This window comes from Anas platyrhynchos, chromosome 5 (genome assembly GCF_047663525.1).
Source record: "Anas platyrhynchos isolate ZD024472 breed Pekin duck chromosome 5, IASCAAS_PekinDuck_T2T, whole genome shotgun sequence".
NCBI classification, from domain to species: Eukaryota; Metazoa; Chordata; class Aves; order Anseriformes; family Anatidae; genus Anas; species Anas platyrhynchos.
In genome coordinates this window covers 16,152,188-16,166,252 of record NC_092591.1, presented here as the reverse complement: position 1 = coordinate 16,166,252, position 14,065 = coordinate 16,152,188, and the positions used below count along the sequence as shown (strand labels likewise).

Sequence of the window (14,065 nt, the reverse complement as noted above, 5' to 3'; positions counted from 1 at the left end):
TTTCATTGCTATAAACTTGTGTAGAAGTACAATTTCCTACTCTAGTTTCAGGCTATCACCTTTCTTTGTAGAGCTTATTGCAATGTATAATTTGAATACAAGCCCTCTGTCTGATTTTTGAGAGCAGGTACTCTTCATTTCTCTGTATGAATTCTCTTATAGGAATCTCAGATCTCTTACAGGAATCTCCAAAATGAAAGTATCTAAAATCAGTAGTTGTTTCCTGAAAACTTAAGCTCTTTTGAATGTCAAAATGTTTAAGAAGATTTCTTATAACATTCTCTTACAATTGGGTTGGAAATTTTTATTCAAAATTACTTTTTTTCATGGAAATTGACTTTTTGATGAGGTAGGATGATTGGTCAAGCAAATTTGTTGCTGCTGCAGCAAATATTATGGTTTTCCATTGGTAGAAAAGGTCAGCTGGTGGTTTCCAAAAATAGAAAGGAGTTTGTTTTCAAATGTAGAAATGTAGAATTCTGAAATGAACTCTCTAAAACAGAACAGAATTCAAACATCAGAGTTACTCTACCTCTGCCACCATCCCCCCTTTTTTTTTTTCTTCCAGAAATTTTGCATTGGAGGAAGAATGTTCTGAATAGGAAAATGCTTTAATTTTTCTCACTGCTTTTTGATTCATATGTGGAGCATTTTGAAATACGGGGCTAATGATGATCAAGAATATTCTCAATTACTTGAAAATATGTCATTAACACCAACAACGGCAACACCAACACAAACAACCTTAAAAAATGTTCTCAGTGGGTGTGTTCACATAGCAAGATACAAGTGAACTGGTAGCAGCAGCAAGTGCAGTGGTAGCACCAGCTGTGCTTGCTTTACACCTTCCTAAGTTGGGGAGGTCAAACTGTGTGATGCGATAGTGGCTAGGCTTTACTGGTGTCTAGTATACATGGAGAAACAATTCTCTGAACACCTGTCTGAGCTCAAGCTTGTGTTGCTGCATCCTCACTGCTATTGCTACCCTTGCTTCTTGGATTAGAAGCATCCTTTTTAAGCCTACTTTGTTGCTATAAATGACATGTAGGTGTGCTCTAATAATATAAGCTCAGTATAAGAATATGTAGATGTGTTCTAATATACATGTGTGTGTGTGTATAATGCTCACATATGAATAATGTCCCCAGTTACTTTGAAACCTCTTCAACATGGTCTATGTAGCTCATTCCCTCTTTCAACTCTTACCCCTAATGAAGCCATACCATAAGCTTAAACAGACTATCTGCAGGGTACAACTGTTCGGGATTAGTAGAATTTGGATAAAGCCTACTATTTGGGTGTAGGGTGTGTTTTGTAATTGTAAAAGTCTACGTAATGTGGCTCTGAGGTGAAAACAAATTTTAGATGATTTTGACTAATACTGGGTTTGTATTTGAAATGCCAGTCATGTGTTGAATTGTGAGATGAAGATGAAGATATCCATCAGAAGTCTGCAACTAAGGTAGTATTAGCTCTTTCTGTTTTAATCAGGTGAAATAGAGCTGGCTGAATATAGAGAGACGGGGGCCTTACAAGACAGTATTCTGCGCTGTGTGAGAGAAGAAAGCATTCAGAAAAAAAAACTGCGCTCTCTAAAACAAAAATCTCTTGATATAGGGAATGCAGACTCCCTGTTGTTTACATTAGATGAACATCGCAGGAAGTCCTGCATAGACCGGTGTGACTTAGAAAAGCCACCTGTCCCTGCTGCTTACATCATACACAGACAGAGTGACTATGGACGATCTCGGCAGAACTCTTCTACCAAAGCTGAAAACATAGAAATACAAGAAAATCCTCCTCCTACAGAGAGTTTCCAGGAAATGAGAAGACCCGTCATACCAGAAGTTAGGCTAAACTGCATGGAAACCTATGAAGTGAAGGTAGACTCTCCAGTTAAACCTGTTGGTCCCAAGGAAGACTTAGATCTGATAGATCTGTCCTCTGACTCAACATCAGGTCCTGAAAAGCATTCGGTACTCTCCACTTCAGACAGTGACTCTTTAGTCTTTGAACCACTTCCTCCCCTAAGAATAGTGGAGAGTGATGAAGAAGACGAAACAACAAACCAGTTAAATGATGAAGTCTCTGGTAAAACTGCTGTGTCATCTCCCTCAACTCCGATCGATGTTTCTGCATTAAGCCTCAGCACAACTCCTCTGGTCCAGTTCAGCATTGAAGATTGCTCGAAGGACTTTAGTTCTAAGGATGCGAGCAACAGTGCTTCAGCAGGAATAGAGGAGTTGCTTTCCATTTCTCCCAAAGGTAAAAAGGACTCTTCAGAGTTAGCTAAGCCAGAGGAACTTCATGACACACCCAGTGGGAACCTGCTAACACTGAAACAGAAAAGGGACCTGCTGCAGAAATCGTTTGCCCTTCCAGAAATGTCCATTGATGATAACTCTGAACTCAGTGTAGAGGAAATCAGGCCTAGTGGAGCAATTCCAAGCCCAAATGTAAAAACAGTCCTTATTAAAGTCCCTGAGGATTCTGAAAACCAAACAGAAAGTGATAAACTTGCTGGGTTAAACAACACAGAGTCTGACACTGAGCAGAATGCAGAGCAAAAACAAGAGGAGGAAACTGAGGAGTCAGAATTTAAGATTCAGATTGTTCCCCGCCAGAGGAAGCAGAGGAAGATTGCTGTGAGTGCTATTCAGAGAGAATACCTGGACATCTCCTTTAACATCCTTGACAAGCTGGGAGAGCAGAAGGAGGCAGGTGAGCTCAACCACTGACCCAATGAAAAGGCTTATTATTTTGTGAAGGTTTTCATTGCAGGCCAGTATAGAGAGAGATGTGTGATCACGTAGCAACTGACGTGGTCTGAGCTAGCTGAATGCTTCCAGTTTTTGTTCATTTCTTTGTTTGTTTTTCACACAAGGAAGTGTACCAGCCATACAGGTAACATGCATGTGCAAAGGCCCATTAAAAAAGGTACTTGGAGCTCAAGGACAAAAATACTGGTTCTCATATCAAAGTTAATGCCTCCAAACTCCACGGCCTCTTTATGCAGGGAGTCAGTAAAACTGTTGTTCCTCTATGCCTTATATCCTGTTAATCTGATCCGTGTTACACTGATTCTCTTCTCTGTATCGTGATTTTTTGTCTCCTACTTATTCTGCAAACATAAGGCAGCAGAGAGGAAACTGGATCATGAAATGCGAATCTGAGCAGGCTGTGGACTGCAGAGCTGAGTACTTGGAATTAACTGTACATTGCATTTACGATCAGAGACAGGCATGTTTTTACACACTAAAAACTCTCTAGCCTTTTTTGTAGTTGGATATCCACAAAGTTTACAAGGTTTTTGTTTAAAGATTTCATGGGGAGAACTATAGAGTATTTCTGTGTATCCCTATTCTTTCAGCTCATTTCAATACAGGGTTTTGCTACCAAGTTTTTCATGTGGAGAGAAAGTGTATTTTATCTGCTCAGATTTGAATTAGATGTTTCAAAAAGTGCTAAAAATGTGTTCTGCTGCCTCTTTACTTCTGTGGTTATTTTTTTCAGGATTTTTCAGTTATTGGATTTTTATCAGTTAAAAAAAAAAAAAAAAGAAGGAATCTTTCAGGCCTCATTTCTTTGAAGATGGGGTAATATTTTTGTATTCCTGACCTCACTTCTTTCTCAATTGCTTCAGAAGGAACCGTAGTATAATTTCCTATTATGATTCATGAAATCATGATATCCCAGTCTTACAAGGAGAAATCATTCAGTGTGATCATGGCTATGCTGTTCCCTTTATTTTTGAGGCCTAACATCCCATTTGTTGTACCAGTAAGTTGATGAACTGCTGGAGCATTTTAAAAACAGAGGAGAGACAAGTGCTTTTGAACCTTTCACATGGGTTTCTCAAGAATAATTGTCACGAAAGTATTTAGACTCAAATGCATTTTAGACCATTACTAAGAACCACTAAGTTTTCATGAATTTGCTGACATAAACATCCTTGAAACTTCTTGGAAGGGCTGTCCCAGTTCTGAAACACCCCATGGAACCTGGGATTTTAGCATATAAGATGGTCATTTGGCTGCATGAATCTACATATGTCATCCAAGTGGAGCATAAAACATTCACAACGACTTACTAAGTGCTCATGTAATGTTACCGGTTGATACAGTAAATCTGGATAACTAGGTAATTTAGTTACTTGGATAGTTCAGTCTCTTTCTTATGCATCTGCTTCGCTTTGTTTAGCCTCATTGATTTGTTTATTTGAGAACATGTGTTGTAATTCATTTAAGTAGGCTTAATATTGCCATCATAATATGCTGATTATAATTTCAAAGCCTTGTTTGAGCTTTGTCAGACTATTATGCTGCCATATGTGTGAGAAGGGCTTCTGACACAACTGATTTCTGTATTAAATAGCCAAATGGATTGTTTCTTCAACTGCACAGTTCTGGAGTACAGGGTTTCCCACTTGAGGCCTTTTACAGCACAGATACATATTCATTTTTATAGGATATGCTGAAACCTTACGTCAATACTTAAAATTTTCTTTGCTTTATTCTTCCCATATCAACAATATTAGTTATAATGAAACAAAACCCTCAGTTTTAATGTTTTTATTTATTTATTATTATTATTATTATTTATTTTTTTAGTGACAGATTTGGCCTTCTTATACTCCTTGAATCTTTGGGACCAATTGCTAGAACAGCAGACCTTTGAATGAAAGCTGATAATGTGTTGGGGATAAGACTTTCAAAGAATGCTAAGGTATCACAGACTAGCTTTAAATCAGTGGTACCTCTCTTATTTCCATGTTGGGTGGTCACTTTAATCACTTTGTGACTGGGATCAAAATCTACATGCATTTATTAGTTCTGAGCTCTAAATGGGCATATGTACAAATCTCCAGCAAAAAGTGATTTTAAGTAATAGATCTCTATGCCTCTACAAACACTACCACTGAGTCCTTTTAAAACTGCTGGGAATGCCAGATGGTGAATGGATGATTGAAAAGATGTGAAAAAGACATCCAGAGAGAAAGCAGATGGAAAATATTTATTGATTCTAAATACTGACAGTTTAAACACAATTTCCGTATGTAGATCCTGCTGCCAAAGGACTTTCAACTCTGGAAATGCCAAGAGAATCATCTTCTGCACCAACGCTTGAGGCAGGTGTCCCAGAGACAAGTAGTCACTCTTCCATATCAAGTAAGTGAATCTCTGATTTAAGAACTAAATTGAAAATTAAATCTGTAGCATATTTGTGCTTCAGGTACATATCATGTATAGTAAATGCTTCCCCCTGAGTGTTATTGATTCTTGGAAATACTACTGTTGGGTATTGTTAGGTCTTTTAAATCTGTGGTGGTCAGCAGGATGTTAGCAGTTAGTGGCTGCCAGGTTCTCTGTTGTGACATGGCAAATTTGACAAATGTGTTTTTTTTTTTTTTCTGAATTAGAGTAGGTGGCAATTAAAAGCAAACATTTTGCTTCAACAAACTTCTGTTTTACAGTGAGAGAAAGCATTGTCAACTGTCAGTGCGCAGAAGCAGAGGGTGAGATCTTTAACAGGGCTGTTAACGTGGTCAGCGTGTTTGTTAATTTACCGTATGAAAACAAAACAAAACAAAAACCTCTTGCAATTTTTAAAAAATGCTTTGAAATGCCACTTTCTCAGCTGCTCAGCTGAAATGCAGTAACTACTCATCCAAGAGTCCCTGTACCCATCCTAGGGGAAGTGAAAAAAGTTGGTTTAAGCAATCATTGGCTTAACAGAAAAGATGTAGATAACGTTGGAAGGTAAAGGCATCCTAGAACAGTTCAGTAAAATCCAGTATAGTATGTCTGGTTCGGTAAGCTTAAGTTACACATCTGAAGGTGGGTGGGACAGTAATCTATGGCTAGTAGAAAAAGGAGGGAAAATCATGTCCTTTGATACCAGTGAGCTGCTAGATCGGCTGAACAGTCACACTGAACTGCAATTTCAGATTGCTGTAGGAAAGTTAAATGTTGATTTCTGAAATTCAGCATCTGCTGATTTGATTGGATGGGATATCTGGACTATTAAAGGAGGGTGTTATTGTGACATGCGAATTTAGCACTTGGAATAGAGGTTTCCTCTCCAGTTTTATGACAAGCATCTTGTATGATGTGCATCTCATAGAGCTGGATGGTCCTTGGCAATCTAATGACATCGAAGCACTTAAGAAAGCAGCTGAAGACCTGCCAGTTAAGACCTATCTCTGTCTGGTTTCACTGTACACGGTGTGTTTCTGTAAGTTGCAATACATGAAATCTGGAATCGTATCCAGATCATACTGTGCAGCTCAAAATGACAGGAAGCCTCACGAATCTGTCACTCATAGCATCGGCAGTGGCAGTGCTGAGAATAGTGTGAGGTTTATGAGGTCCCAGGGGGTGGTTGAGGGGGGTTCTGAGCCCCAGCACTGTGCTGTGTGTGGAAGCACTGGCCAGCAGGCACCCGTTGTCACAAGCTGGACAGTGCTCCAGGCTCAAGATCCCTATGAGCAAGAAGGCAAGCAAAGGAGACAGGAGACCTGCATGGATGAGCAGGGAGCTCCTGGCAAAGCTCAGACAGAAGGAAGTTTACAGCATGTGGAAAAGGGACAGGCCTCTTGGGGGGGGGAATATAGAGACACTGTCAGAGTATGCAGGGCCTAATGTTCACCTCAGTGTACTGAAAGAGCACAGAAAGAGTTACTGGATGTTAGAGCTGGCCCCCTCTCAGCAATTTACCAAAGGTTTGGGGAGGTCGCTGCTGACTGGAAGCTAGCCATTGTACCATTCTGCAAGATGGGCTTGAGAAAAGCCCCAGGCGATGACAGACATCAGTGCTTGGAAAAGTCATGGAGAGGATTGTCCTGAGGAACAGCTCAACAGAGAGGGACCTGGGGCACTGGTTGGCAGCAGGCCCAGCACAAGCCAGCAGCGTGCCCTGGTACCTGAGGGGGCAACCTGCATTTTGGGGTTCATTAAACCCAGTGTAGCCAGGAGGTGAGCCTGTGTAGCCCAAGGAACACAGAGGGAGCTCTCTGCTCCCAGCACTCGATGGCAGGGAGGGAGGGAACAGCACAGAGCTGTGCCAGAGGAGGGTCAGACTGGGCATTAGGGAACATGCCTTTACCGTGAGCGTGGTCAGACACTGGGGCAGACTTCCTAGAGAGGTGGTTGGTGCCCTGTGCCTGCCAGTGCTCAAGGGGCATTGGGACAGTGCCCTCAGTAATGCGCTTGAACTTCTGGTTAGTCCTGGAGTGGTCAGGCAGCTGGACCAGACGATCTGTGAAAGGCCCTTCCAACAGAACTATTTGATTCTATTCTAAATTCCTTTGTAAATATTTCTTTCCTACTTCTGTGTGCCTCAGTTTCCAGCTGTAAAATAGAACAAGACACTTTCCATTATGTCTCTTGTATATTTAGATTGAAATATTTTTAGCCTTCTACTATGTGCCTTTACAGTGCTTTGCTTAAGTCCTGATGAAGATTCTGCACACGAGGCACTTCTGTAACACAAATAGATATCATTACATTTTCAGCTAGTGCCTGGCTGCAGAAAGCATATCATTAATTGTGATAGGAAGATACTGGCTTTGGACTTCTCTTGCTGAGTAGGGAATTCCACCACTCACCAAATAATATATGAAAGTTCTCTGTCCTCTCATGATTCTTAGATTTCTTGTACAAGACCTGATCAAGAAATGCTTCCCACCCTATACCACTAGTCATTTCTAGACTGAAAAATTCACGTGGTAGTCCACAGCAATCAGCCTGGCTCCAGCATTGTTCAAAGGCTGATAGCTATCTGGTTTTTTTTTTTTTTTTTTTTCCTTTACTTACTGACATTGGAAATCTTGTCTGTCCATGGGAAAACAGGTAAATACAATAGAAATATAAACCTGCTTAACAGTAGCCTGATGATGTGAAATATGCATTTAAACTTTAAAGTTATAATCGCAAAAGCTGTTAAGAAAAATCAGGGAGATAATTTTCTACATTTTGACAGTCATCTGCACTCCAAGCGGTCTTGTCAGCTCTAACATTAATTGCTGTTCTTTCATCAGGAAATTCTATGCTTGATAAAGTGATAAAGCATCTATTTAAAATCCTTGCCCTGGAAACGATGGAAATTATATTTTTCTTCTGATTTGCTGTGAAAGGCAGCTGCAATATAACTTAAAAAGTGAAACATGGAAGGGTCTTTTGGCCTGGTTCAGTTTCAGAAGTTCAGTTATACAAGGGCAGCTTTGGAGCAACGCTGGAGGAGATTGTACTTTTACCAAAAGTAGTGTTTAAATGCACTCTGATACATTGAATGGATATAATGAGGAAAAGCTTAAAATCTTCACCTAGTGAAATAGTTTCAGTGTGCAAATTCTCTCTGAAGTTGTCTTTGTGTTTGTTATTACTCAGGGCAAGTAGATGTTTTGTTAGGAAATATCCTGCTTTCTCTGAATTTGAAACTCTTAGTTAGAAACTGAGCAGAGTCAGTTTAGGACCAAGGCACTCAACCCATCAGAGATTTCTGAAAGTTGTAGTTTATCCCATGTCTGTATTTCTTCATCACAGTTGTGAATAGACTGGGCTTAATAATCATGTGAAAGAGTAGGTTTATTTTCAAAACTTATCTGGGTACTATTTGGAATTTTAGAAGTACACTGCTTGATATTATGGTTTTTAAACAATGTTGAATGTAGTTACAGATAAAAATAATCATTAGGAGAAGATTTTGCTTTGCTATCCTTGCTGAGGAAGGCACTTAAACATAGACTTACGTCAATAGTTTCTAAGCTTTCCTGCATGGAAATGCACGTGGGCATACCTTGTTCAGTGACAGCCTCTGTCTTCATGCTGTCAGCAATGAGTTTGGTTTCAGTGGTGGAAATATATTGCTTGGGCTCAGCTGGCAAAGCAAAAGTATTATGCTTATTCCATATAAATTTCTTATGAATGGAGAGAAAAGTAAGAAAATCAGGAGTATTATATGCCTGTTTTTTTCTTCCAATTAAGCACTGAGAAAATACATGAACAAAAAGTCTTAAATAGTTAAGTCCACAAGGAGTGTTTTATTTTATTTTATTTTTTTTGACTGGACAATGCTCCCAGGAGACACATCCTTAAAGCATGTGGTAACACTTGTTTAAAGAAGTATTATATTAAGAAACAGCAGATGGTTGTTGCTCCATGTAAGAAAAATGTCAGGGAAGTTATAAAGGGGACCCACCTTCAAAGGCTTGATAAAGTGACATCACATTATCACAATTCAGAGAATGGCTTCACATTTCAGAAGAATGTGCAGGTGTTATGCCTGAGCAGGTATTTAGGAGGCATGTTCACATTCTGACTGTTATACAGTCAGTCAAACCTTTTTTTTTTTTTTTTTTCCCAATAGTGAGTGTAGATAAAGCATTTCTCTATACTTTGCTGGGAGGACACTGAGTTTCCTTTCTCAGTATGTAGTGCATGAGTGAGGTTGAAGTATATATTTATCTATCACCTGTTGGCATGAGAATTTGGGGGTGGGATTTTACATTACACAAATACCAAGTGCTTTGAAGAACTTTTGTATTATTTGATGACAAAAAGGCACTGACAGTTGACACAGTGAATGAGATCCTAGATCCAAGTCACTCATGACTGATGTCGCTGGGTCCAGAATTTTACCCTCTGTAGTTGTGTGAAAAGCATGTATTGACTTGATCAAGATCTTTGGGGCAGGCAGTTCATGTCCTGTCACTATTTCTCTTGTGCTGGCTTGTAAGATCAGGAAATAAGAGTAGTTTTACATACTGTTTGAGCCCCTGAAATCCTTTTGCATTTCTGACTTGCAGCTCAGTTCAGACAAATGAAAAGAGGCTCTTTGGGAGCTCTGACAATGAACCAGCTAATGAAGAGGCAGCTGGAACACCAGTCTAGTGCTCCCCACAATATCAGCACTTGGGATACTGGTGAGCTGCGTTTATTGTTCCTTATTTCTGTTTCCTTAAACCAATTACTTTCTGTATCAATCCATTAAAAAAGAAGTATTTCTAGTCTACTACTGCAGATAAGTCATCAATCTCAAGTCTAAAGAGAAACCACATAGTGAGTAGCAGTATCTCATCCGATATGAGTTGGAAGATACATATTTGGGATACAACCCCTCTGGTACAGTGGTGTCCCCATAATGTTTCATACTGGATTATTTCCTGACTTCCTTGAATGGAATGGAAGAGTCATTGTAGATTTCATTAGGTATAGAATTTCATCCTTGGTGTGTGGAATCATTAATTTCCATATATGTTTGCAATTGTGTTGGTACACAAAGGATTTGCACCTTATGCCATCCCGTCTCATTTGCCTGTAGCGCAGTTTCTGTTAGCTCACACTGAACACCTGAAGTTTCTGTTCTGTTACTGACCTGTTTTTTCATCCTTTAAGATGAATGTGAAGCAGACAATGAAAACTGAAATAAACACATCATTTCCTCATTAGTCATTTGAAGATTTTTTTTCTTTAAAATATGTTCTTTTATGTCCAAATTCATAGCAGATGTCACTAAACAGTGAACTCATTCTAGTTTGTAAAAGGCACTAGGTATTTCATTGCCCATCTTTGTGTTAGTGATGTTATGGAATTGTGCTTCTTAGGAATCATGAGCAGGTAGGTCCAGGTGAATCTAGAGAAAATAATAGTTAAAACTTCTTGTGGAGCTTAGCATTTTGAATGAATGTCTAACTACCAGTTCTGGACAGTTGAGCCCAGATTTTTATTTAATTCAGTCTTCAGCCTCAAATCCCATCAAGCTAAATCTTGTAGCTGAAGCATGGCTAAAGGTACAGCGTATAGCTCAGGTTTATCCTTTCTAGTCTGGTCTGCTGAGTAGCATGCTCAGCATGAGATCCTTAAATCATAAAGGGGAGTTATGATTCAGGGGGAGTCAATGTTAACAATGTTTTATGTCCTACTAGTAAGTTTGTTTGTTAAAGAGAGTTAGTTTGTATCACCTACTTTTCATGCAGGGTTTTAGAAGTGGAAAACTTACTACTTTTGTGAAAAGTATTTAGCCTGTATACTAGAGCAACAAGTCAGTACTCAAAACCATTTAGGAACTCAGTCTTGTTAATCTTGTTCTGACTCCATTAAATTTTTTCACAATATCTATGACTTTTCTCTCTTAACATTCATATCAACTAAAGGCTTCCAAGTATGGAGAGAAGTAAAAAGTTCTTTACCAGCTTTGCATCTCTCAGTCTCTTTTTTCGACCACTAGCTTTTAAACAAAATTATTATCTGGACAGATTAAATATATATATATTTTTTTTGTGGGGCGGGGGGACAAATGCTCAGTGTGACTATTTGTCACACCATGGTTATGGGACTCATTATGTTCAAGTATAACAACTAGGAAACAGTCTTATTCTGCAGAAGTTTTTGATGCATGCTTGGTTCACGTATGCTTTCTATTGTTTTAAACACTGGTAGGTACCATGTCTCATTACTTATTTCATGCTTTTTTTCCCCCCCCCCAAGCTTGTTTTCTGTAAAATAAAAATCTCTGTGTGTATAGCTTTTGTCAGCAAAAACTATACATGAACTTCTAATCTCTCAGTATTCCTAAACATTAATTTTCTCTTTTTGGGGCTTTTATATTCCCTATCTTGTTGAATCTTTACAGTCACTACTTCCTTTCTTCTTTAATGACACTTCTCAAAAATGCCTTCTTTGCTGTTATGTAATCTGTCATTTTCTTCCTTTGCAGGCTTCTTTTATCTTTCTCTTCCTTCCTTTTTCTGTTGCTCTTTTTATGCTTTAAAAATAACTTTTATTGTATTTATTATTATTATTTAAAAAATAGCTGTTTTAATTGTCTTCCTCTTGTTTTAACTGTTTAAAACTTGTGCTGATGTGCTGGATTCATAATGTTAGAGACTGAAGTTCTGTATTTATTCACAGAGCAGATACAGCATGGAAAGCGGCTGTGCAATGTCCCTGTTTGCCTAAACCCTGACTTGGAGGGACCACCACTAAGAATCAGAGGTTAGTTCCCCATCTTTTTGACCTGATATCTCAGCTAAGACTGCCAGGATGGTTTCCTGTTAGTACCAAAGGGTGGTGAATTTTCTGTTCCATTCAGCTGTATTAAAGCCCTCAACTGTCCTGCAGAATGTAGATTATCAAAAAGTTATTAGATAAAGCATTTCATTCAAGACAGGGACAACTGATTAAAGGCTGAGGATTTCCATCTACCCAGAAGTTGACAGTTCAATTCCCTCATAGTCAAAATACATACAGACTTACAATCTTGTAATTGGAGAAAGACCTACCTTCTTTACCTAAATGACGTTTTCTCTTTTGTTCAGTACGCTAGAGGACATTTTTAAGTAGTTAAGTCTTATTCTGACATTGTAGCCTACATTATGACAGCTTTTAGCATTTGCATGTTGCAAAGGGACTTACACCTAGCAAAAATGACAGCAAACTTCCAAAGTCATGGTAGAGGGATCTTCATTTGTTTGTGAGGGGAAAAATAATCAGCTATAAATATATGGAAAATCTACTTCTATTGTTTGTATTCTGGATGATATCCTATGTTATTGAAGAATATTCTGGACTTTCTGAAGTGTCTGTTTTCATCCAGCTAAACCTCAGGGGACAGTTATGAAGTACTGAACTCTGTATGTAAAAGAAACGTAAAAAATTCCTCCCATGCTTTAGTGAAATGATTGTTTTTCTTTTGAAACCAGCTCTCAATACTCCACATATTTTGAGTTCAGATACTGTGGGAGTTTCTTAGATTACTTCACTGAGAGGTGCTATTAAATTTGCTTTTTCTGAAGTAACTGGGATTATCTTGTCATAAATTCTTTCTCAACCTAGCTTACATGGAGAAGCTAACTGATATTTAACAATTTCTATTGTTAAATATCATTAGAACATGCTAATGTTAATATTAAAGTAGATAGAACTACACCTGCCCTTCCTGGAATTTTTGTGCTTTACCTTTTTTTCATGGACTTTTTTCTTTTTTCCATAGTTCTAGGTAATTGGAGTAATTTGGTAGAAGCAAGGGATGTACTATATCTTTCTGTGGGCACATTTCCTTCTGTACACATTAAAATCATGGCTGATCTTTAAAAGTCTGATCTTCAGACTGGTGCATTTTGGATTTCTGTTTAGTGATTTCTTTTGCTTTTTTGTTTGTTTGTTTTTATTATTTCTTACTCCCTTAAGGTGCCACAAAATCTAGCTTGCTGTCAGCTCCCAGTATAGTCAGCATGTTTGTACCTGCACCAGAAGAATTTGCTGATGACCAGCCCACTGTGATGACTGACAAGTAAGTTTTTAAGTTCCTTTTAAAGAACTAGTTGACCTTCAAATAGGTCAAGTTAAGTATAAATATATGTTATGGAAATACAGAGTCCATTCTATCCTTTATCCCTATACTATGTTTTTATTTTTTTTTTTATCCCAAGGTAAAAATTTTCTAAACACTGCCAGCAAGACGTGCTTTTAACTCAGTGGGATATGAGTGAGTTTGCACAGGTGAAATTATGACTTGTGCTATTGTGTGTATGTGGAGAGAAAGAAGTGTTTTCTACCCTTCTTTTGAAACTGGACATTTATGTGGTTAAGATTGTACAATATATGTAGCCTACTAAGGACATTTGGGTAACAGAAAGTTTGGATTTTTCTTTAATTAAAGCTGGTTGTGTAAATAGGTGACATTGTACTGTTCCATATTTTTTAAATCAGTGTCTCCCTGTGATCCACTGGAAATCACTTTTGCCTTAGGAAAAAGAAAAACAACTCTTTTTTGATTTTCTTTTGTTTTCTTTTGAAATATAAAGTCATGATTATGTATCAACACTTCTGTTACGAATATAGCATTGATCCCACAAGCTTTTGCAAACATCTATTTGCTTGTTAAAATGTCTCTGAAGGAGGTGTTAAACTTAAGTGTAGTCATTTAATGGAGAAGTAAAGCAGTCAGTAGGGAGGCACACATCGATTTAGTCAAAAACTAGGAAGAGCAACTGTAAGTTCTTTCATGTGTTGCTGTGCTTAGTCCACTAGACAGACCCAGCAAGATGAAGTAGACCTTATTGTGT

The 14,065-nt window shown here is 38.3% G+C and overlaps 1 protein-coding gene across 8 annotated transcripts in view; it reads left to right on the top strand.

Moving 5' to 3' along the window:
- UNC79 (unc-79 homolog, NALCN channel complex subunit) overlaps nucleotides 1-14,065 on the top strand; it is a 103,215-nt gene that overhangs the window by 51,445 nt on the left and 37,705 nt on the right. For 6 of the 8 annotated variants that reach the window (XM_038180308.2, XM_072038355.1, XM_038180304.2 and 3 more), the window contains 5 exons: nucleotides 1,492-2,721; nucleotides 5,061-5,168; nucleotides 9,806-9,922; nucleotides 11,910-11,993; nucleotides 13,188-13,290. In XM_038180308.2, coding sequence (XP_038036236.1) covers nucleotides 1,492-2,721; nucleotides 5,061-5,168; nucleotides 9,806-9,922; nucleotides 11,910-11,993; nucleotides 13,188-13,290 — 1,642 coding nt within the window. The remainder of the gene's footprint in view (nucleotides 1-1,491; nucleotides 2,722-5,060; nucleotides 5,169-9,805; nucleotides 9,923-11,909; nucleotides 11,994-13,187; nucleotides 13,291-14,065) is intronic. The other 2 variants (XM_038180307.2, XM_038180305.2) reach the window with 2 other exon arrangements.